The 25,890-nt window shown below is 37.3% G+C and overlaps 1 protein-coding gene across 1 annotated transcript; it reads left to right on the forward strand.

Moving 5' to 3' along the window:
• Positions 1 to 479: 479 nt before the first annotated feature.
• LOC145681902 (protein GVQW3-like) lies at positions 480 to 899 on the forward strand. Its single transcript, XM_081753507.1, has one exon. It carries the CDS (start codon positions 480 to 482, stop codon positions 897 to 899), a length of 420 nt encoding a protein of 139 aa, XP_081609633.1.
• Positions 900 to 25,890: the final 24,991 nt, after the last annotated feature.

Raw genomic sequence — 25,890 nt, forward strand, 5'->3', positions numbered from 1 at the left:
AAAAAGTTGGTTATAGATAACTTATTTTTTAAATATAACCCCTCTGAAAACCTGACTTTCAGAGTAAATTTCAATCAGATAAGATCTACAGTGTGATGTATGAAATTAACTATGACGTACTTTTCATACAAAATCCCCAACGAAACCTTATCCCAGAGTTCTTCCAACAGCATCACACTAATAAATCTTATAAATAAGGATAAAAAGCTTCACTGTAGAGATAAGTTTTTAGTACGAACTGTTTGTCAGCCATTGGCGGTTTAACACGAACTTTTAAAAATGGTCATTCAGTGACATAAATGGGGCGAAATGACCATTTTAAAGTACAAGGGGGGATCAAATGTAAAGGAATTTTTGTTCCTGAACATCAACAGTTGGTAGGACAGGCCGCGCGCTTCTGCTATGTTTAGGCGGTACAGCTGAAAGTGGAGAGAGCATGTAGTTAGATATTTCCCACCATTTCGTCAGTATCGCTCATGATGTCGGAGCAACAGGTGCACCCCTCCACTGCGCAAATCATAATTATAAAATTTCTTGCTCGTGGAGAAGTTACAGCGGCAGAAATTTGGCAGAGATTGACTGCACAGTTCGGGAATCAAACATTGTCAAGGACGCGTGTATATGCCTGGGATAAAACGTTCAAGGAAGGACGAAAACGTTTGGAAAAACAGCAACACGATCGCCGTCCTCGGAACAGCATTACGAATGAAAACATTCGTGCGGTTAAAGGCATTATTGATGACGATCGACGAGTAACAGTATCAGAAATTGCAGAACAAGTCGGAATCAGCAATGGGAGTTGTCAAGCAATCATCAGAAACGACTTACAGTTCCGTAAAGTGTGTTCCAGATGGGTCTCTCACCTTTTGACCGAAAATCTGAAGTTGAGACGTTTGTAGGTCTGCCAGAGGCTTAAGGCAAGGTTTGCGGAAGAAGGTGGTGCATGTTTGAGTCGGATCGTCACATGCGACGAAACATGGGTTCCCACTACACCCCTGATTCCAAACAAGCCAGTAAGGAGCGGTGGAGGAAAGGGGAGGCAGCACCAGTGAAAGCCAAGAATCGACTGTCAGCTGTCAAGATTCTTTCAACCCTTTTTTTTCGATCAGCGAGACATTTTGCTGATTGACTTTTTACATGAGCGATGTACAATAAATGCTGAATACTACTGCGAGCTGTTGAACAAAGCGAGAGTTGCATATCGCCGCAAAAGACGAGACCAATCGATTCGACAGATCCTTCTCATGCACAACAATGCGCGACCCCTATACTGCAGCTCGAACTGTCTCGAAGCTACAGGAAATGCACTGGACTACACTTGAGCATCTTCCTTACAGCCCGGACTTATCGCCCTGCGATTTCCATTTGTTCGGACCGATTAAAGAAGCTCTAGGAGAGCAACGATTTGAAGAGGACGAGAGTGTGGAAGAGTTCGTGCACAACTGACTGGTGACATGACCCTGTTCTTTTTACAATGAAGGCTTCAAATAGCTGCCCATACGCTGGGACAAATGCATTTCCAAAGGAGGAAACTACGTGGAAAAATAAATTGTAAGTGCCTTGTGGTATTCAATAAATGAATTTAAATAAAAAATAAAATCCCATTTATATTTGATCCACCCTCGTAGTTTAAATTGTGTATTTACCACCTAGCTGAGAATGTCTTGCTTAGTTGAGGTAAACATAAGTTTTTTGTTTCCTTTTTAATATTTGAATAATTTTAGGATCGATTCAGGGACCTTACCAATAGTAATCTAGATTATGGACAAAACTGTAAAGCTACGTACCTCAAGATAACTGTGCTATATAGTTGGATGAGTGGTATTAGGGCTAAGGTCCCTTTCAAGCTATGAGATATGGATGTACAGCTTATTCTATTGTAAAAGAGAAAGAACAATGCATATTTCTATCCACGAATATTTACTCAAATTATCCTTTTCTAGGTTGAAATTCTTTTCGTTATAGATTAGTTTGAGAATGGAGTGTTTCTTTCTTTTTAAAATAGTTCTTAAATAGATTTTTTTTTTTTTACTTTTAATGGTGTAAGTACTGTTTGAAACAGCCTTTTTTAGTAACACCTTTAACAGTGGTGTTCAAATGTGACATATCGTTTATAGTGGCATAACTAAAAACGCAACGTTCTCCCCCATAAAATATCTAATGATCATGTTTCTCTCTCTCTCTCTCTCTCTCTCTCTCTCTCTCTCTCTGTTTCTCTCCCCTATGTAATTGAACACATGGCCCCTTAAACCAATATTTATCATCATTTTCTGATAACCTTTAAATTGCTTGGCCTCATAAACCGAAAAAAAGGGCTCTAAGAACCGTGTCAACTCCATACTAGGAAATCATGTGTTGTCACTAGCATTTCACCAGAAGGCCTTTTATCAAAACGTTGAAAATGGCATTAATTTGATTCAGTTTTTCAGCACTTGACTCGGAATCATTCATTGCACAAATAACATGATTTATCTTTCGAAATTTTATAGCAGGAAAATAAAAGTACAACAATTGAATTAGTCATTGTTAAAAGGGATATGTGACAAAATCAACATTTCGAGATAAACTCATAAAGAAAACTCTTTAAATTGTCGTATGGACTTTTTTGCTAATATTTTCAGTTGGAGGTCTATAGCAAGTACTTTTGTAAATACTTATCCCTGAATCAAAAGTATTTGTCCTTATACGATTATAGTAACACTTGAAAGTTTTGTACTTAACCCCATTCAACAATCACTGCAAATGCGTCTTTGTTCTGCTCTGACTTGTTTTATATAATTTATTTTTAGATATGACTAAATCTTGACACATCTGAAACTTGACATTAGCGTAACTAGAATATTTTCCTCGGGTGAGGGAGGCATCTATCTATTAAAATGCTACAAACACAGTAAAAGTTCCACAGCTCCAACTTCTAATGTTTAATTTTAAACCTTTGATTTACGGTTATTTTTGATTTCACGTTTAAAAAAGACAAATATCATATCCTACGCACTATACATTCCAGCACAACATGATTGTATATAGGGGTTGCATATATCTCAGGCGTTTGCTTCATGGCCAAATTATAATGAAATACTAATAACCATTTCTCCAGTCTAACTTAAATCTTTATTGTTTGGAGTGTTTTGCTCAATGAACACAATATATCACTGGCATTATAATTAAGTATGTGTGTAATGTATTTCCTTATTGCATAGCGCATGAAAGACGAAAGAAAACACTCATCATGCATGAATTAAAAACTCCAACCGGAAGTAGGCTCAAATCTTGCAAACGGTGTGCGATATATTTAAAAAGTAATCGAAAAAATCTCCCCTTTACGGTATCTCTTGCCGATTTTATCAAGACGTCTTTCACTTTTGTGTAAAGGGACATGTACAGATGTTATGAGGAATGACAAGGAGATTCATGCTTATATGTGACAGATGCGCTGTGTAGAGAGCGCAGGTTCAGCTAGTCTATATATTAAAATGCTAGGTTATATGTTTGTCGCCAATCCTTTCTACAATGAGATCTCGAAAGCCACAAGTGCTAGAAAAATGTCGTTTTCACTGGCCGATTCCAAGTTTTGTGTAGATTTTCCAGTTCTCATTCAAATTTTCAAAAGCCGTGTCGTTATTGGTCTATTAAACATTTTAGGTGCCATTTTGAGTACATTGTTGCAGGCCGGAACTGCGGTGTTAGGCAACCAGTAGAGAAGGGTATGGCGGGTTGACGGACATTGCAGGCGCTTTGCTTAAATATGAATAGCAAAACCTATTGTATGTTGGCAACTTCAAAGTAGGAATGGCCACAAAGTTCCGGTTCCGGCGGAACCGGTTTCGCGGGGAACCGGTTCTTGGAGATCAGGTTTCCAGAGCCGGTTCCGGAACAGGTTCCAGAACCGGATCTTAGGAACCGATACCAGACCTGGATCTGAAGACACGGATCAAGAACCGGTCCCAGACCTGGATCCAAAAGCTCTCAAAGACCCGTAATGGTGACACAAAGTTCACCTTCAAAACACTGCAAAGAGGACTACGCGCTTGTGCCCTCCCTGCCCAGACCCTCCCTTTCTGGGCCCTCCCTGCCCCCCGAAAAAAATTTTGGTCCACCAGTTGGCGTTTAGCCAAATGAGTTTGCGAGTTTGCCTATTGAGCCAATGAGTTTGCCAGTTACCCAGTTTGTTTAGCCAAATGAGACAAGCGGCAGCCGCCTGGGCGCCTGCCTGTCGCTTTCACCATTTCATCTAGCACACTGTTCACTGCCTGCCAACAGCTCGGGTTTAGCGTAGGGATGGCCACAAAGTTCCGGTTCCGGTTTTCAGAACCTGTTTTGGAACCGGTTCCAGGCCTGGATCCGAAAACCTGGTTCCGGAACCGGATTTTGGGAACCAGTTCCATACCCGGATCCGAAAACCGGTTCCGGAACCGGATCTTCTAGAACCGAATCCATTTAGTTGAAAACCGGTTCAACCAGGAACTGTTCTGGCCATCCCTACTTCAAAGGCCACAAGAGACGCAATGAGGCGTACTCGGACGGATATGGATTTATTAGAAAAAATATTTCCACTTGATATCGTGTTACTTCTAGAAGTTTGATACAAACTCACTCCAACATCTATACATATCAATTTACTTCCTTTGTGAGTCTCTTATCCTTTACTTATGTGAGTAAGAAAAGATGCACAGTGGAAAGGAGATTGATTCATGGTCATAACAGAGCGATGCGCTGAGTAGACAGCGCAGGTTCAGCTAGTGGTCCCTTAACTACAAGAATTGAAAGAACTTTTCAACAACCGGATAGTATTCCAACAGTAAGTACTGTAGGGGTTCAACAATGTTCTGGGTGTGGCGTGGCCACCCCAAGCCCCATCTAGTTATGACTTGATAACACAAATAACATTAAGTTATCTAGAACACTTCATAAAATAAACCATTACCCCCCCCCAAAAAAAATCACCAAGAAATGAAGTACTTTTTTTTAAATATGCATGTTAATTTTCACATAAATCAAACTAGGTTGTGAAAAAGACTAATACATTTGGGACAACTTTTCATAGCAGAAGTTATTCCAATATAGAGTACACAAATACTCATATTAAAAATGTTTTTCATCCATTAAAAAATATATATATATTTCCACTTACGTCTCAAACGCAGTCACTGACTTACCGTTCATAATCGTAGTTCAACTCTAGTTATCAGCGCAGTCAATTCGTTTGAAATATAAGTGGATATAAATAAAAACACGGATGAAAAGCAAAATATCGCATGTGTTTCCCTTTCCAGCCCAATGATAACATTTGGAATCACTAACTTTTTTATAATCATAAATCTAATATTGATTCATGCAGTTTCCCCATGTAATCATAACACTCTTCTTTCGGGTCAATGTCATAATTTGGTACCTCTACTTACTCGCGGTGAAGCAAAACAGAGGATCTAGTACGTGGCGTCATTGCAACGGGAAATACTGTGAACATATGTTTTTCCAACACACAAAAAAAAGTTCGGGCTCGAAAGGGTTAATTATTTATATCTCCGTGAAAACTGTGTACAATATACACTACGACCTATAAATAATTATGTCTGTTATGAAGAGATTACTAAAATGTTAGAGATGAAAGAAGGATGTCTGTGTCCGCAGTAATAGTACATATATTTTTACTGGAACAAAACGAATTATACGTTATGGAGGTGCCCGTTAAGGGCGTTTCACTGTACAGTTTTGATTTATTATATGTAATATTTAATATGTTAAAATGAATATACAAATAAAATTAAAAAAAATATAAATACAATTTATTGCTCAAACCATATGTAAATTTAATTACAAAAAACATGTTACAATTTCAATATGTAAATCGTATAAATAATTTTAAGTTTTTACTATAATTTATTTATACTAATGTGTCACGGTATGCAATGCTACCTACAAAACTTACAATCAGTCTGATGTTTAACTATGGACAAATATGACATAGTGTATGTAACTGTTTAAATTTGTTCTAGCCATTTAATTTGAATAAAAGATAATTTGAAACATGTTTACAATCTTTTTTCTGTAACACGTAAACAATTCTCATTTAAAATTCCCATCTTATTAGAAGTAACGACAAAGAAAACATCGTATTTTATGTTCAGCAATTTCAATTTGAATTATTTATTATTATTATTATTATTATTATTATTATTATTATTATTATTATTATTATTATTACAGTAGTCTCGCAAACTCGACCTAACGTAGACCAGTGTTGGGAAGTAACGTAACGCAAGTAACGTTTCCTAGTAACGCGTTACATCTTTTCCAAAGTAACTGTAACGGTAACGCGTTACAAATTTTTAAGTAACGTACCTAGTTTGCGTTACTTTTTCCGCGTTATATTTCGGATGAGTAACTACAATATTTGTATATTTTTTTTTCGGAAACAAATGTTTCTTTCTTGTAAGTGAATTTCTCAGAATGAAACAATCGAGCATGAACTACGTATGTCAGTGACCGACAGTCACAGACACACAGAGAAACAGATAAGTTCGTAGTGCCACTTGCTGTTTTCTGAAGATGAGGATAGCCTTAGGGAAGTCACGTGTACTGATTGCAAGCACCTGGAAGATTTTGTCGTAGATTTTGACAGCTCCAAATCAATACATTCAGTGAGTGAACTAGGAGTGCAATGATACCGGTAGTCTATTCTACTTTGATTGGTGTTCCTTTTATAAAGATGGAGAACGAAAATATTTTACTGTTCGAACATTTGAAAGAATACTTTTTCTTAAGAGCTGAGGATGATGATGGACAGAATTTAAAAGTAGTGTCTGAAGTGCCCCGGCGGAAAATATTTATCAACAACTAGGGTGCCATAATTAACGATTTACTGTAAGGGGTTAATATGAATAAACTGTGATCTGATGAGCAGGCCTACTTTATTACTAGAAAATAGTTTGCTGATGGTATGTAATATTGGAGTTCTTTCACCAATCAGTTTGCTTATCCTAAAGTCCCGTTGATTATAGAGTAGTGTAATGCTTCTCTATATTCTGTATTTTTAATTTTACATAACATTGTTATTATTATATAATTAGTTTAGCAGAATAATAATAAGCGACCATTTATTCTAACGCATAGGGATGAGCACGAGTCAAGCTAAAACTCGACTTGACTGAATTCAAGTCGAGTTTCGAGTCAAATCAAGAGTAATATCCTCGAGTCGAGTTCCGAGCCGATTCAGTTTTTCCCGTCGAGTTTCGAGTCCAGTCCAGTTTGATAAATGGCTCGTTCATTTTAAGTTGTCTTGAAATCATGGCCTGATTACGCTGGAAAACGAAAGCCATGAGAAATGTAAGCTAAACAGTAATATGGAATACTTTTAGTGTTGCTCATGAGAAGGGACACTGCTCGCATCTCGTCTCGTCTCGATAGCGAGACCACAAGAGATTTTTTATAACAAGCTCAGCTAGGCTCGACTCAACTGAGAAGATGGCTCGAGCCGGCTCACTTGGGGTGAACCATCGGCTCGAGCTGGCTTGGTAGGGATGAGCCATTTGCTCGGTTCGGCTCAACTGAGCCGAGGGCTCTAGCCGAGTCGGTTTGGTGAGCTGGTGGCTCGGCTCACTTCTCGGTTCGGGTCGATAGTGAATGAGGTGTGAACCGAGTTGCTCGAGTCGTTGACAATTCTAAACTCGGACCGAGCAGTTTTGAAGATATTTGGCCAGTGCCTTATAACGTTTAACATAGTTTGGCTCGAGCCCGAATACTCAACCTAGACCCTCAACCCATATTCAGAAGCTCGTGAACAATGTCATTGACTCCTAGACTTCACGACTACCGAGGTTGGTAATCAACTAGTTTTTTAGTATTCAAATACAAACCGCCCATCTTTCATTTTTATATACAGTGTTGTTATAATTAATTAATTAATTAATTAATTAATTAACTTATTATTATTATTATTATTATTATTATTATTATTAATAATAATAATAATAATAATAATAATAATAATAATAATAATAATAATAATAATAATAATATAAGTTGTAGTAGTAGTAGTCATTGATAATAATTATACTGTCTATGTAATATACTTGAAGAAGTACTCGAAACTACACACCGGATTTGGCTCGAGTCGACTCGAAACTCGACCCCAATTCGAGTAGAGTTGGAGGAAAATTTTCGAACCTAGTTCTCGGTCCGAGCTCAAAGATGTCTGTTTCTAGTCGAATCGAGTTTCAAATGAAAACTCCCTCGAACTCGCACGTGTCCATCCCTACGAGTAACGAAGTATGGCATTTTATGTGTTACATTATATTGAAATGTTCATATATCAAGTAAAAATTTGTCCTTGCATTTACATAAAGCGATTCAGAACTTGCAATAATAATAATAATAATAATAATAATAATAATAATAATAATAATAATAATAATAATAATAATAATAATAATAGTAGCGGTAGTAATAGTAGTGCGGAAAATTGATGTCATATTTTTTTCACATTTTTAAAGTTTTGGACCTTAAAGTAACGCGTTATTAACGCGTTACTTTCGAAGTAAAGTAACAGTTACTTTTTTGGGGCAAGTAACGCGTTACATTTTAAGAGAAAGTAAAGTAACTTGTAACGCGTTACATTTTTACAAGTAACTCACCCAACACTGACGTAGACTGAAAGAGTGGAGAGTTACCGACAATGTCGAGGTTTACGGAATAAGGAGTGGGATATTTACAATTCATATTTTACTCCATATTACTGTGATGAAAGCGATAGAACCATATAGGACACAGAAAAGTACAACACATCGTAAAATAGTTCTTAAAATTTAAAGTATTTCATACAAAACATAACAAGAAATCATTAGTTCTTTTCAGAAAATAAATCGTGGTGATAGACTGTCTCTGAGTTCTGAGAATTAATATTAGAAGGGAAAAGGTACACAAATTCTAAAATTGAATACCGTAACAAATCTTTGAAGAGAACAGGAAAACATTCTGGCATTCATACGCAAAAATATAAACTGTAATTGCAATAACACGGTAAATTATAATGTACCTTTACTATTTGCACCGTATAGGTAATGCTATAAATTATTAATTTAGCTATTAATAGTACCGCACATCATTTCAAAAATAATGTTCTACTTGATCAGCAGAAATCATTTAGGGACTACAAAAATAACAAAAGTGACTGTCGAGTGATACAAAATGTCGACTGTACAAACTCTGCTGTATTTACTAAAGCTCTTCAATTATTCCATTTTAAGCGCGTTTGACATGCAATACAATTATGCTTACAAACAATATAATTTCGTACAAAATATTACACATTATACTGTCGTATTTCATGTTTTTATACAACAGTAAGCTTTTCAGTAATGAATACATTTTGCATAAAAATACATCATAATTTCTTGTTAAAGAGTTCTCATCTACACATTTCATATTAGTCCGGGAGAGGGGACCCCTCTAACCCACTGAATAGTATATTTATAAAAAAAAAAAGCCTTTTTTAAGTAGCCAATTCAGTTACTACTAAAGCAAAAAAGAAAAAAAAGAGAGAGAATGAGAAGCGACACTTTTCACGAAGCAATTAGAAGAAGAGGGCCACCTTCCCACGTATTGGATAACACCACCCAACAAACAGTGCTGCCAACCAAATATAAAGTTATATTTTTCAAATGATACTCAGTCAAACTATTACAAATTTCAAATGTATTGACAAAAAGAAAAGCAGTACAAACCTTTACAGCACTTTGATATCATAAACCATTCCGGAGATATGACAATTATTGTTAAGGGGATCTGATACCGCTTCGCTTAGGTTTCTAACACTCCATTTGATAACATGTAAAATTTAATATGGTAATTTCTAACAAAGTATTGTAGGTAATGACTTGAAATTTTTAATACAAATACACAAGAGTCATATAAATCCAACCACGGTCTCCAATTTACGTTACATGCGTTAGATTAATTGCAATATATTCTTCAGTAAGTTTGGCAACAGAGAATAAAAAGTATGCTGCAAAGGGGAGAGGGCTGACCATCTGTTTGCTTGTTAGCAGTTTTTAAAAGGACGCTCTTACCAGAAAAATCACGTTGTGATTCTCACTTCTCAGTGGTTAGAATGGTCTGGACTGTAAGAGCCCAAAACCACTTCTTTCTTCCTTTCACAATTTGTTTGTTTTTTCCACCCCCTGCAGTCACAAGAAGACAACTTGTTTCGGAAAGCATTTTGAATTAGTAGCAAAAAGCAAAACTGAATGACACCACGGACGGATTAAAAGGAGGGGCGGTTACTCCCTCCGAGAACATTTGAATACTTTGAATAATCGGAGTAAGAAACTAGAAATTGCGTAATCTAATAAGAAAAGTTTGTTGAAGTATACAGATCAAGACGCATTTCAAGTGTTACAGTATTGTACTCTCCTCCCCTTTCCTCCCAATTCCCTTCTGAAGAAGTTCTCTTTTGTTTCTCTGTTCCATATTAGCCTTTACACTTACACTTTCACTATCCAGTTTTGATTTTGACCATACCATCTGCACAGCAAGGCGAGTAAGGTTTACGAGTCCTTCCTGCCCAGCTTTTTAAAAATTGCTAATTATAATAAAATTTATCGAAAACAATTCATCTCAACGATAAAGACTTATACACATTCATTATTGCAATCTTAAAATAAACTCGCCGCCGATCTCGTATGCTAGCGATCTAATATATACGAATAGATGAAAAGATAGTTTGAAGCCTTATGTATTGTTTTTCTGTAAATAAGTCCGAATTCATATTTGTTTCTATTGTTGCATCGACAAAAGTGAGTGCCAAATCGTTTTAGGCTCGTTGGTCTTTGCGAGGACCCTAAAGATGCAAGGCCGTGGGCAGTCGCCCACCACTTGAAACGCCTCTGCACTAGAGGCCTGCACGTGCTCGGGCCTACAAAGCATGTATCACTTCGAGCCCGGGAGGGGTTCGGGCAGTAGCGTTATTTCAGATTTGGCTTGGGAGGGGGGCAAGACCCCTTGATATATGTAAAATTTCGCGTTTTTCACTGACTTACTACTATTCTATTGATAAAATCTATATAAATCTCAAACTCAGAGAGGCAAATGCCTCTCCCTGCCCCCTAAAGGACGCCTCTCGGTTCCGGCTGTGAATTATATACCTCTATAATCGGAAACACACTTAATTGTTTGCATACTTCCACAAAACATACAAACACCAAATTTTGCATACTTGTTCGTCATGGGATGTGAGTAATGGGAAAATTCCGATATCACGAAAAAGGCGACATTTTCCATGTAAATGAAGTGTCGAAATTTTTCGTCGTTTCGAAATGCTGGTTTTTAGAGTAGTTCCGCACACCACAGAAACGTCATATTTTGTCAGGCAGTGAAGCTAGGAACATAGTTTATGATACAAAAAAGAGCATTAAAATTCGTTTTCGTTTCGCGGCGCAAATCTAAAAAATGTGAAATTTGTAATGGCTGTATGTAGGACGTTGAAATTTCGAGGTGGTGTTTATTCTGATGCGTAGTTTGCGAATCCGCCCTTAAACTTGAAAAAATAGTCATGTTCGGTGTAAGAAAGTGCTAGGAATGTTATAAGGGAGCGTCTAATTCTACACAACTTGTAGATATGGTGGAATCACGAAATTGCGTTCAAGTGTGTAGATTACAGGGCATGTGAGGGGAAAAATCCGACATGTTGGAAAAGTCGCCATCTTCGATTCAAAATGGCGGCTCAAAAATTTGTAACCATGAAAATTGTAAGTTGTGCTCTTGGTAGATAAGCCAGGTTTCGCTATGTTATTAAGGACGTAGTTCAGTTTAAGTGAAGAAACAAATCATTGGAGAAGTCGCCATCTTGAATGCAAAATTGCCATATTTTTGAATTGCCTTCATTTGGACTCTTATGTGGTATATTGAGGAGAATAAAACACACAAAATTCAACGTAGTAAGTTAGCTCCGCGGTAAAGTGTTTGCGTTCTGAGTAGCAGGTCAGGGTTCGATTCCCCGCCGAACCTTCTTTTTTTCTTACTTTTTTTCTTATCACGTTGCTTCGTTTTATCAAAATAGTTTCTGTTGGCATTGCGTGAACAAAATGTTTTCGTTATTACAGACACAGACGAAAGGAATATATTTATACACTAACTGTTGATATCGTCTCGAAACTAGGCAGTATGTTCGTGTGAAGCTTCGAGACGATACTCAACTATTTACAAAGAAACATATGTAGCTTTAGAGATGGGGCAACGCCAGTGTTTCTTTCAGAAACAATGTTCCTGAGGATCACAGTTAGTATTCCCAGGGGCACTGCTCATAGTATTCTATTTATTATTCTATTATACACGTATTATTTGGTCTCCTGCGGGGGCACTCTAAGAGCCCCAAGGAGGCAGTGTACCCCCCAAAAACATTTTGGAAAAAAACATTGAGGATCATTTCCACGATATAGTATACAGACGAGACAAAAATACATTTTGTCTCGCGAGGATAGTGTGTGCTTCGAACCGGAAATAAATGCAAACAATCTCCCTTTTCATACTGGTCGTTTAGATAGATGCGTATACCAAGTTTGAAGTCTATACCACAACTGAAAAAGTATAAGATTATAACTTTTAAGGAAATACACACACACACAGACACACATACACACACACACACACATATATATATATATATATATAGATATATATGCACCTTTTGACAATTTTCTCGTTGGCAGCGTATATAGTTATAATATACGGGATACGTGGAAAAGTGGCTCTTTCGGTTCAGTAGTTTGTTTACAGGACCGGTTGGAGTGAAATGCGTTTTATAATAGACTCAACCTTATAGGCAAACAATATATGCTATGAAAATAAACTTTCAAAGAAAGAAAAAGTGAGAAAAAGACTGTTAGGAATCGAACCCAGGTCTCCTGCCCAGTAGGCTCACGTCAATCCCCTACGCTACCGATTTGCTTAGATTTTCGACTTCGTTCTTACTGCTCACATAATACTGGTACGTTGCGGCCGGCATCTGTATGGAATTATATACCTCTATAATCGGAAACACACTTAATTGTTTGCATACTTCCACAAAACATACAAACACCAAATTTTGCATACTTGTTCGTCATGGGATGTGAGTAATGGGAAAATTCCGATATCACGAAAAAGGCGACATTTTCCATGTAAATGAAGTGTCGAAATTTTTCGTCGTTTCGAAATGCTGGTTTTTAGAGTAGTTCCGCACACCATAGAAACGTCATATTTTGTCAGGCAGTGAAGCTGGAAACATAGTTTATGATACAAAAAAGAGCATTAAAATTCGTTTTCGTTTCGCGGCGCAAATCGAAAAAATGTCAAATTTGTAATGGCTGTATGTAGGACGTTGAAATTTCGAGGTGATGTTTATTCTGATGCGTAGTTTGCGAATCCGCCCTTAAACTTGAAAAAATAGTCATGTTCGGTGTAAGAAAGTGCTAGGAATGTTATAAGGGGGCGTCTAATTCTACACAACTTGTACATATGGTGGAATCACGAAATTGCGTTCAAGTGTGTAGATTACAGGGCATGTGAGGGGAAAAATCCGACATGTTGGAAAAGTCGCCATCTTCGATTCAAAATGGCGGCTCAAAAATTTGTAACCATGAAAATTGTAAGTTGTGCTCTTGGTAGATAAGCCAGGTTTCGCTATGTTATTAAGGACGTAGTTCAGTTTAAGTGAAGAAACAAATCATTGGAGAAGTCGCCATCTTGAATGCAAAATTGCCATAATTTTGAATTGCCTTCATTTGGATTCTTATGTGGTATATTGAGGAGAATAAAACAAACAAAATTCAACGTAGTAAGTTAGCTCCGCGGTAGAGTGTTTGCTTTCTGAGTAGCAGGTCAGGGTTCGATTCCCCGCCGAACCTTCTTTTTTCTTACTTTTTTTTCTTATCACGTTGCTTCGTTTTATCAAAATAGTTTCTGTTGGCATTGCGTGGCATTGCGTAAGTTAGCTCCGCGGTAAAGTGTTTGCTTTCTGAGTAGCAGGTCAGGGTTCGATGCCCCGCCGAACCTTCTTTTTTTTCTTATTTTTTTTCTTATCACGTTGCTTCGTTTTATCAAAATAGTTTCTGTTGGCATTGCGTGAACAAAATATTTTCGTTATTACAGACACAGACGAAAGGAATATATTTATACACTAACTGTTGATATCGTCTCGAAACTAGGCAGTATGTTCGTATGAAGCTTCGAGACGATACTCAACTATTTGCAAAGAAATATATGTAGCTTTAGAGATGGGGCAACACCAGTGTTTCTTTCAGAAACAATGTTCCTGAGGATCACAGTTAGTATTCCCAGGGGCACTGCTCATAGTATTCTATTTATTATTCTATTATACACGTATTATTTGGTCTCCTGCGGGGGCACTCTAAGAGCCCCAAGGAGGCAGTGTACCCCCCAAAAACATTTTGGAAGAAAACATTGAGCATCATTTCCACGATATAGTATACAGACGAGACAAAAATACATTTTGTCACGCGAGGATAGTGTGTGCTTCGAACCGGAAATAATTGCAAACAATCTCCCTTTTTATACTGGTCGTTTCGATAGATGCGTATACCAAGTTTGAAGTCTATACCACAACTGAAAAAGTATAAGATTATAACTTTTAAGGAAATACACACACACACAGACACACATACACACACACACACACACACACACACACACACACATATATATATATATATATATATATATATATATATATATATATATATATATATAGATAGATAGATAGATAGATAGATATAGATATAGATATATATGCACCTTTTGACAATTTTCTCGTTGGCTGCGTATATAGTTATAATATACGGCATACGTGGAAAAGTGGCTCTTTCGGTTCAGTAGTTTGTTTACAGGACCGGTTGGAGTGAAATGCGTTTTATAATAGACTCAACCTTATAGGCAAGCAATATATGCTATGAAAATAAACTTTCAAAGAAAGAAAAAGTGAGAAAAAGACTGTTAGGAATCGAACCCAGGTCTCCTGCCCAGTAGGCTCACGTCAATCCCCTACGCTACCGATTTGCTTAGATTTTCGACTTCGTTCTTACTGCTCACATAATACTGGTACGTTGCGGCCGGCATCTGTATGGAATTATATACCTCTATAATCGGAAACACACTTAATTGTTTGCATACTTCCACAAAACATACAAACACCAAATTTTGCATACTTGTTCGTCATGGGATGTGAGTAATGGGAAAATTCCGATATCACGAAAAAGGCGACATTTTCCATGTAAATGAAGTGTCGAAATTTTTCGTCGTTTCGAAATGCTGGTTTTTAGAGTAGTTCCGCACACCATAGAAACGTCATATTTTGTCAGGCAGTGAAGCTAGAAACATAGTTTATGATACAAAAAAAAGCATTAAAATTCGTTTTCGTTTCGCGGCGCAAATCGAAAAAATGTGAAATTTGTAATGGCTGTATGTAGGACGTTGAAATTTCGAGGTGATGTTTATTCTGATGCGTAGTTTGCGAATCCGCCCTTAAACTTGAAAAAATAATCATGTTCGGTGTAAGAAAGTGCTAGGAATGTTATAAGGGGGCGTCTAATTCTACACAACTTGTAGATATGGTGGAATCACGAAATTGCGTTCAAGTGTGTAGATTACAGGGCATGTGAGGGGAAAAATCCGACATGTTGGAAAAGTCGCCATCTTCGATTCAAAATGGCGGCTCAAAAATTTGTAACCATGAAAATTGTAAGTTGTGCTCTTGGTAGATAAGCCAGGTTTCGCTATGTTATTAAGGACGTAGTTCAGTTTAAGTGAAGAAACAAATCATTGGAGAAGTCGCCATCTTGAATGCAAAATTGCCATATTTTTGAATTGCCTTCATTTGGACTCTTATGTGGTATATTGAGGAGAATAAAACAAACAAAATTCAACGTAGTAAGTTAGCTCCGCGGTAGAGTGTTTGCTCTCTGAGTAGCAGGTCAGGGTTCGATTCCCCGCCGAACCTTTTTTTTCTTACTTTTTTTCTTATCACGTTGCTTCGTTTTATCAAAATAGTTTCTGTTGGCATTGCGTGAACAAAATATTTTCGTTATTACAGACACAGACGAAAGGAATATATTTATACACTAACTGTTGATATCGTCTCGAAACTAGGCAGTATGTTCGTGTGAAGCTTCGAGACGGTACTCAACTATTTACAAAGAAACATATGTAGCTTTAGAGATGGGGCAACACCAGTGTTTCTTTCAGAAACAATGTTCCTGAGGATCACAGTTAGTATTCCCAGGGGCACTGCTCATAGTATTCTATTTATTATTCTATTATACACGTATTATTTGGTCTCCTGCGGGGGCATTCTAAGAGCCCCAAGGAGGCAGTGTACCCCCCAAAAACATTTTGGAAGAAAACATTGAGCATCATTTCCACGATATAGTATACAGACGAGACAAAAATACATTTTGTCTCGCGAGGATAGTGTGTGCTTCGAACCGGAAATAATTGCAAACAATCTCCCTTTTTATACTGGTCGTTTAGATAGATGCGTATACCAAGTTTGAAGTCTATACCACAACTGAAAAAGTATAAGATTATAACTTTTAAGGAAATACACACACACACAGACACACATACACACACACACACACACACACACACACATATATATATATATATATATATATATATATATATATATATATATAGATAGATAGATAGATAGATAGATAGATATATATGCACCTTTTGACAATTTTCTCGTTGGCAGCGTATATAGTTATAATATACGGGATACGTGGAAAAGTGGCTCTTTCGGTTCAGTAGTTTGTTTACAGGACCGGTTGGAGTGAAATGCGTTTTATAATAGACTCAACCTTATAGGCAAACAATATATGCTATGAAAATAAACTTTCAAAGAAAGAAAAAGTGAGAAAAAGACTGTTAGCAATCGAACCCAGGTCTCCTGCCCAGTAGGCTCACGTCAATCCCCTACGCTACCGATTTGCTTAGATTTTAGACTTCGTTCTTACTGCTCACATAATACTGGTACGTTGCGGCCGGCATCTGTATGGAATTATATACCTCTATAATCGGAAAGACACTTAATTGTTTGCATACTTCCACAAAACATACAAACAACAATTTTTGCATACTTGTTCGTCGTGGGATGTGAGTAATGGGAAAATTCCGATATCACGAAAAAGGCGACATTTTCCATGTAAATGAAGTGTCGAAATTTTTCGTCGTTTCGAAATGCTGGTTTTTAGAGTAGTTCCGCACACCATAGAAACGTCATATTTTGTCAGACAGTGAAGCTAGGAACATAGTTTATGATACAAAAAAGAGCATTAAAATTCGTTTTCGTTTCGCGGCGCAAATCTAAAAAATGTGAAATTTGTAATGGCTGTATGTAGGACGTTGAAATTTCGAGGTGATGTTTATTCTGATGCGTAGTTTGCGAATCCGCCCTTAAACTTGAAAAAATAGTCATGTTCGGTGTAAGAAAGTGCTAGGAATGTTATAAGTGAGCGTCTAATTCTACACAACTTGTAGATATGGTGGAATCACGAAATTGCGTTCAAGTGTGTAGATTACAGGGCATGTGAGGGGAAAAATCCGACATGTTGGAAAAGTCGCCATCTTCGATTCAAAATGGCGGCTTAAAAATTTGTAACCATGAAAATTGTAAGTTGTGCTCTTGGTAGATAAGCCAGGTTTCGCTGTGTTATTAAGGACGTAGTTCAGTTTAAGTGAAGAAACAAATCATTGGAGAAGTCGCCATCTTGAATGCAAAATTGCCATATTTTTGAATTGTCTTCATTTGGACCCTTATGTGGTATATTGAGGAGAATAAAACAAACAAAATTCAACGTAGTAAGTTAGCTCCGCGGTAGAGTGTTTGCTTTCTGAGTAGCAGGTCAGGGTTCGATTCCCCGCCGAACCTTCTTTTTTCTTACTTTTTTTCTTATCACGTTGCTTCGTTTTATCAAAATAGTTTCTGTTGGCATTGCGTGAACAAAATATTTTCGTTATTACAGACACAGACGAAAGGAATATATTTATACACTAACTGTTGATATCGTCTCGAAACTAGGCAGTATGTTCGTGTGAAGCTTCGAGACGGTACTCAACTATTTACAAAGAAACATATGTAGCTTTAGAGATGGGGCAACACCAGTGTTTCTTTCAGAAACAATGTTCCTGAGGATCACAGTTAGTATTCCCAGGGGCACTGCTCATAGTATTCTATTTATTATTCTATTATACACGTATTATTTGGTCTCCTGCGGGGGCACTCTAAGAGCCCCAAGGAGGCAGTGTACCCCCCAAAAACATTTTGGAAAAAACATTGAGGATCATTTCCACGATATAGTATACAGACGAGACAAAAATACATTTTGTCTCGCGAGGATAGTGTGTGCTTCGAACCGGAAATAATTGCAAACAATCTAGCTTTTTATACTGGTCGTTTAGATAGATGAGTATACCAAGTTTGAAGTCTATACCACAACTGAAAAAGTATAAGATTATAACTTTTAAGGAAATACACACACACACACACACACACACACATATATATATATATATATATATATATATATATATATATATATATATATATATATATAGATAGATAGATAGATAGATAGATAGATATGCACCTTTTGACAATTTTCTCGTTGGCTCCGTATATAGTTATAATATACGGGATACGTGGAAAAGTGGCTCTTTCGGTTCAGTAGTTTGTTTACAGGACCGGTTGGAGTGAAATGCGTTTTATAATAGACTCAACCTTATAGGCAAACAATATATGCTATGAAAATAAACTTTCAAAGAAAGAAAAAGACTGTTAGGAATCGAACCCAGGTCTCCTGCCCAGTAGGCTCACGTCAATCCCCTACGCTACCGATTTGCTTAGATTTTCGACTTCGTTCTTACTGCTCACATGATACTGGTACGTTGCGGCCGGCATCTGTATGGAATTATATACCTCTATAATCGGAAACACACTTAATTGTTTGCATACTTCCACAAAACATACAAACACCAAATTTTGCATACTTGTTCGTCATGGGATGTGAGTAATGGGAAAATTCCGATATCACGAAAAAGGCGACATTTTCCATGTAAATGAAGTGTCGAAATTTTTCGTCGTTTCGAAATGCTGGTTTTTAGAGTAGTTCCGCACACCATAGAAACGTCATATTTTGTCAGGCAGTGAAGCTGGAAACATAGTTTATGATACAAAAAAGAGCATTAAAATTCGTTTTCGTTTCGCGGCGCAAATCGAAAAAATGTGAAATTTGTAATGGCTGTATATAGGACGTTGAAATTTCGAGGTGATGTTTATTCTGATGCGTAGTTTGCGAATCCGCCCTTAAACTTGAAAAAATAGTCATGTTCGGTGTAAGAAAGTGCTAGGAATGTTTTAAGGGGGCGTCTAATTCTACACAACTTGTAGATATGGTGGAATCACGAAATTGCGTTCAAGTGTGTAGATTACAGGGCATGTGAGGGGAAAAATCCGACATAATGGAAAAGTCGCCATCTTCGATTCAAAATGGCGGCTCAAAAATTTGTAACCATGAAAATTGTAAGTTGTGCTCTTGGTAGATAAGCCAGGTTTCGCTATGTTATTAAGGACGTAGTTCAGTTTAAGTGAAGAAACAAATCATTGGAGAAGTCGCCATCTTGAATGCAAAATTGCCATATTTTTGAATTGCCTTCATTTGGACTCTTATGTGGTATATTGAGGAGAATAAAACAAACAAAATTCAACGTAGTAAGTTAGCTCCGCGGTAGAGTGTTTGCTTTCTGAGTAGAAGTTCAGGGTTCGATTCCCCGCCGAACCTTCTTTTTTCTTACTTTTTTTCTTATCACGTTGCTTCGTTTTATCAAAATAGTTTCTGTTGGCATTGCGTGAACAAAATATTTTCGTTATTACAGACACAGACGAAAGGAATATATTTATACACTAACTGTTGATATCGTCTCGAAACTAGGCAGTATGTTCGTGTGAAGCTTCGAGACGGTACTCAACTATTTACAAAGAAACATATGTAGCTTTAGAGATGGGGCAACACCAGTGTTTCTTTCAGAAACAATGTTCCTGAGGATCACAGTTAGTATTCCCAGGGGCACTGCTCATAGTATTCTATTTATTATTCTATTATACACGTATTATTTGGTCTCCTGCGGGGGCACTCTAAGAGCCCCAAGGAGGCAGTGTACCCCCCAAAAACATTTTGGAAAAAACATTGAGGATCATTTCCACGATATAGTATACAGACGAGACAAAAATACATTTTGTCTCGCGAGGATAGTGTGTGCTTCGAACCGGAAATAATTGCAAACAATCTAGCTTTTTATACTGGTCGTTTAGATAGATGAGTATACCAAGTTTGAAGTCTATACCACAACTGAAAAAGTATAAGATTATAACTTTTAAGGAAATACACACACACACAGACACACATACACACACACACACACACACACACACACATATATATATATATATATATATATAGATAGATAGATAGATAGATATGCACCTTTTGACAATTTTCTCGTTGGCTCCGTATATAGTTATAATATACGGGATACGTGGAAAAGTGGCTCTTTCGGTTCAGTAGTTTGTTTACAGGACCGGTTGGAGTGAAATGCGTTTTATAATAGACTCAACCTTATAGGCAAACAATATATGCTATGAAAATAAACTTTCAAAGAAAGAAAAAGACTGTTAGGAATCGAACCCAGGTCTCCTGCCCAGTAGGCTCACGTCAATCCCCTACGCTACCGATTTGCTTAGATTTTCGACTTCGTTCTTACTGCTCACATGATACTGGTACGTTGCGGCCGGCATCTGTATGGAATTATATACCTCTATAATCGGAAACACACTTAATTGTTTGCATACTTCCACAAAACATACAAACACCAAATTTTGCATACTTGTTCGTCATGGGATGTGAGTAATGGGAAAATTCCGATATCACGAAAAAGGCGACATTTTCCATGTAAATGAAGTGTCGAAATTTTTCGTCGTTTCGAAATGCTGGTTTTTAGAGTAGTTCCGCACACCATAGAAACGTCATATTTTGTCAGGCAGTGAAGCTAGGAACATAGTTTATGATACAAAAAAGAGCATTAAAATTCGTTTTCGTTTCGCGGCGCAAATCGAAAAAATGTGAAATTTGTAATGGCTGTATGTAGGACGTTGAAATTTCGAAGTGATGTTTATTCTGATGCGTAGTTTGCGAATCCGCCCTTAAACTTGAAAAAATAGTCATGTTCGGTGTAAGAAAGTGCTAGGAATGTTATAAGGGGGAGTCTAAATCTACACAACTTGTAGATATGGTGGAATCACGAAATTGCGTTCAAGTGTGTAGATTACAGGGCATGTGAGGGGAAAAATCCGACATGTTGGAAAGTCGCCATCTTCGATTCAAAATGGCGGCTCAAAAATTTGTAACCATGAAAACTGTAAGTTGTGCTCTTGGTAGATAAGCCAGGTTTCGCTATGTTATTAAGGACGTAGTTCAGTTTAAGTGAAGAAACAAATCATTGGAGAAGTCGCCATCTTGAATGCAAAATTGCCATATTTTTGAATTGCCTTCATTCGGACTCTTATGTGGTATATTGAGGAGAATAAAACAAACAAAATTCAACGTAGTAAGTTAGCTCCGCGGTAGAGTGTTTGCTTTCTGAGTAGCAGGTCAGGGTTCGATTCCCCGCCGAACCTTCTTTTTTTCTTACTTTTTTTCTTATCGCGTTGCTTCGTTTTATCAAAATAGTTTCTGTTGGCATTGCGTGAACAAAATATTTTCGTTATTACAGACACAGACGAAAGGAATATATTTATACACTAACTGTTGATATCGTCTCGAAACTAGGCAGTATGTTCGTGTGAAGCTTCGAGACGATACTCAACTATTTACAAAGAAACATATGTAGCTTTAGAGATGGGGCAACACCAGTGTTTCTTTCAGAAACAATGTTCCTGAGGATCACAGTTAGTATTCCCAGGGGCACTGCTCATAGTATTCTATTTATTATTCTATTATACACGTATTATTTGATCTCCTGCGGGGGCACTCTAAGAGCCCCAAGGAGGCAGTGTACCCCCAAAAAACATTTTGGAAAAAACATTGAGCATCATTTCCACGATATAGTATACAGACGAGACAAAAATACATTTTGTCTCGCGAGGATAGTGTGTGCTTCGAACCGGAAATAATTGCAAACAATCTCCCTTTTTATACTGGTCGTTTAGATAGATGCGTATACCAAGTTTGAAGTCTATACCACAACTGAAAAAGTATAAGGTTATAACTTTTAAGGAAATACACACACACACAGACACACATACACACACACACACACACACACACATATATATATATATATATATATATATATATATATATATATATATATATATATAGATATATAGATAGATAGATAGATAGATATATAGATATATATTATCCTTTTGACAATTTTCTCGTTGGCAGCGTATATAGTTATAATATACGGGCTACGTGGAAAAGTGGCTCTTTCGGTTCAGTAGTTTGTTTACAGGACCGGTTGCAGTGAAATGCGTTTTATAATAGACTCAACCTTATAGGCAAACAATATATGCTATGAAAATAAACTTTCAAAGAAAGAAAAAGTGAGAAAAAGACTGTTAGGAATCGAACCCAGGTCTCCTGCCCAGTAGGCTCACGTCAATCCCCTACGCTACAGATTTGCTAAGATTTTCGACTTCGTTCTTACTGCTCACATAATACTGGTACGTTGCGGCCGGCATCTACATGGAATTATATACCTCTATAATCGGAAACACATTAATTGTTTGCATACTTCCACAAAACATACAAACACCAAATTTTGCATACTTGTTCGTCATGGGATGTGAGTAATGCGAAAATTCCGATATCACGAAAAAGGCGACATTTTCCATGTAAATGAAGTGTCGAAATTTTTCGTCGTTTCGAAATGCTGGTTTTTAGAGTAGTTCCGCACACCATAGAAACGTCATATTTTGTCAGGCAGTGAAGCTAGAAACATAGTTTATGATACAAAAAAGAGCATTAAAATTCGTTTTCGTTTCGCGGCGCAAATCGAAAAAATGTGAAATTTGTAATGGCTGTATATAGGACGTCGAAATTTCGAGGTGATGTTTATTCTGATGCGTAGTTTGCGAATCCGCCCTTAATCTTGAAAAAATAGTCATGTTCGGTGTAAGAAAGTGCTAGGAATGTTTTAAGGGGGCGTCTAATTCTACACAACTTGTAGATATGGTGGAATCACGAAATTGCGTTCAAGTGTGTAGATTACAGGGCATGTGAGGGGAAAAATCCGACATGTTGGAAAAGTCGCCATCTTCGATTCAAAATGGCGGCTCAAAAATTTGTAACCATGAAAATTGTAAGTTGTGCTCTTGGTAGATAAGCCAGGTTTCGCTATGTTATTAAGGACGTAGTTCAGTTTAAGTGAAGAAACAAATCATTGGAGAAGTCGCCATCTTGAATGCAAAATTGCCATATTTTTGAATTGCCTTCATTTGGACTCTTATGTGGTATATTGAGGAGAATAAAACAAACAAAATTCAACGTAGTAAGTTAGCTCCGCGGTAGAGTGTTTGCTTTCTGAGTAGAAGGTCAGTGTTCGATTTCCCGCCGAACCTTCTTTTTTCTTACTTTTTTTCTTATCACGTTGCTTCGTTTTATCAAAATAGTTTCTGTTGGCATTGCGTGAACAAAATATTTTCGTTATTACAGACACAGACGAAAGGAATATATTTATACACTAACTGTTGATATCGTCTCGAAACTAGGCAGTATGTTCGTGTGAAGCTTCGAGACGGTACTCAACTATTTACAAAGAAACATATGTAGCTTTAGAGATGGGGCAACACCAGTGTTTCTTTCAGAAACAATGTTCCTGAGGATCACAGTTAGTATTCCCAGGGGCACTGCTCATAGTATTCTATTTATTATTCTATTATACACGTATTATTTGGTCTCCTGCGGGGGCACTCTAAGAGCCCCAAGGAGGCAGTGTACCCCCCAAAAACATTTTGGAAAAAAACATTGAGCATCATTTCCACGATATAGTATACAGACGAGACAAAAATACATTTTGTCTCGCGAGGATAGTGTGTGCTTCGAACCGGAAATAATTGCAAACAATCTAGCTTTTTATACTGGTCGTTTAGATAGATGAGTATACCAAGTTTGAAGTCTATACCACAACTGAAAAAGTATAAGATTATAACTTTTAAGGAAATACACACACACACAGACACACATACACACACACACACACATATATATATATATATACAGGGTGGGCCATTTTAATTAATCCACGGAAATATCTGAAAAATGATAAAACATAGAAGAAATTTTTGAAGTACACGTTATATATTGCTAAGGGGGAAAACCAATTCCGCCAAAAGTACCCCTTCCCGTTCCCCGTAAATGAGGGTAACGGGGGGTAACTTTGAAATGTCAAATGGGAACATGGGTCGAGTAATACCTCGTTCAAAAGGTCTTGGAAAACTAAGTAACGCTGTACCAAAAGATGTTTCATATTGTGCACCAGTTTCAAAATGGCCGCCATGATATGGTTCAGAAACTCCAGTACCCGTAGTATGAAAACCATGGAAGGTAAATGAATGGAACAAAATTGAAATACGTAAATATCATAGGGCATATCAAATGATGTAATCCCTGTGATCCCAGTGGCCTCCCTGAATGGGTCTTGTGGGCTAACTTCAAAATTTCAATGTCCGACCGGACAACGGTTTGGGCGTGCGCTTAACCTACCCAATGCTGTTTGGAAGGCAGACTTCATTCATAGAGAATTGGTGCACTAAGTTAACGCGGATGGCCGCGGTTACATTTTGATTAACTATTGGCATTCATGTCATATTTTGAGCTTGAGGAACGAAACGGTGTGTACGTATATCCCTGAAATGCTTTCTGAATAACCAGCACGCATTGCATAAAAGTTTCTCTTTTTTTAGTCACTACAGCGTCATCCTTACAAACAAATGTTTCTACCACACCATACCTATTTGTAAGATTAACCTTAATTTACGAATTAAAGTAGAGTTCTCGTTTGAACTTTCACTTTACATTCCACCCCAATCACATACAGAGCGCAGGGAGAGATTATTTTGCAGGACTAGGATTTCTCTCTATAAATTATGGCAATTTTACTCTAATATTTTATCTCTGTTGTATTATTCTCGAGCCTTGGAACGCCTCCGTGGTTTTCCTATTTAATTTTCGTTATTTTCATTTATGTCTAACCGTATTCATACTATGAGCACTAGACGTTTTCTTAGACACAGTCACCATGTCTTTGCGATCATTTTGAAAACGGTGTCTCATGTCGAAAATTTTCTTACAGAAGCTGTTTGATATTAATTTGTCTATGTAACGTGATGTTACTCGCTTCAAGCTGCTATTTGAAATTTTCAAGTTGGCCCCGGTTACCTTTCAGTTGGCCCTTGGAGTCACCCCGACAACACCTCTCGATGTGCCTTACGTCAGTTAGCTACTCCAGTTTTTCTTTTGTTGATTTATCTCCAATCGCTTTCATACTACGGGTACTAAACCTTTTCTCTGACACGGATACTATGTTTCGGCAGCCTTTTGAGAACACTGCCATTTCACATCAATCGTTTTCTCCTGCAATATGTTAGATTTTGCAAGATTTATCGAACGAGGTACTACTCGACTCATGTTACTATTTGAAATTTTGAAGTTAGCCCCCAAGACCCCCTTAGGGAGGCCACTGGGATCACAGGGACCACACAGTTCGATATGCCTTATGATATTTACGTATTTCAATTTTGTTCCATTCATTTACCTTCCATGGTTTTCACACTACGGG

The sequence above is a fragment of the Thermobia domestica genome, chromosome 1 (assembly GCF_964235325.1).
Source record: "Thermobia domestica chromosome 1, izTheDome1.hap1.1, whole genome shotgun sequence".
Lineage (NCBI taxonomy): Eukaryota > Metazoa > Arthropoda > Insecta > Zygentoma > Lepismatidae > Thermobia > Thermobia domestica.

Excerpts from the sequence above, each read along its gene's own strand:
- LOC145681902 (XM_081753507.1), top strand. The coding sequence starts at position 480 with ATGTCGGAGCAACAGGTGCACCCCTCCACTGCGCAAATCATAATTATA.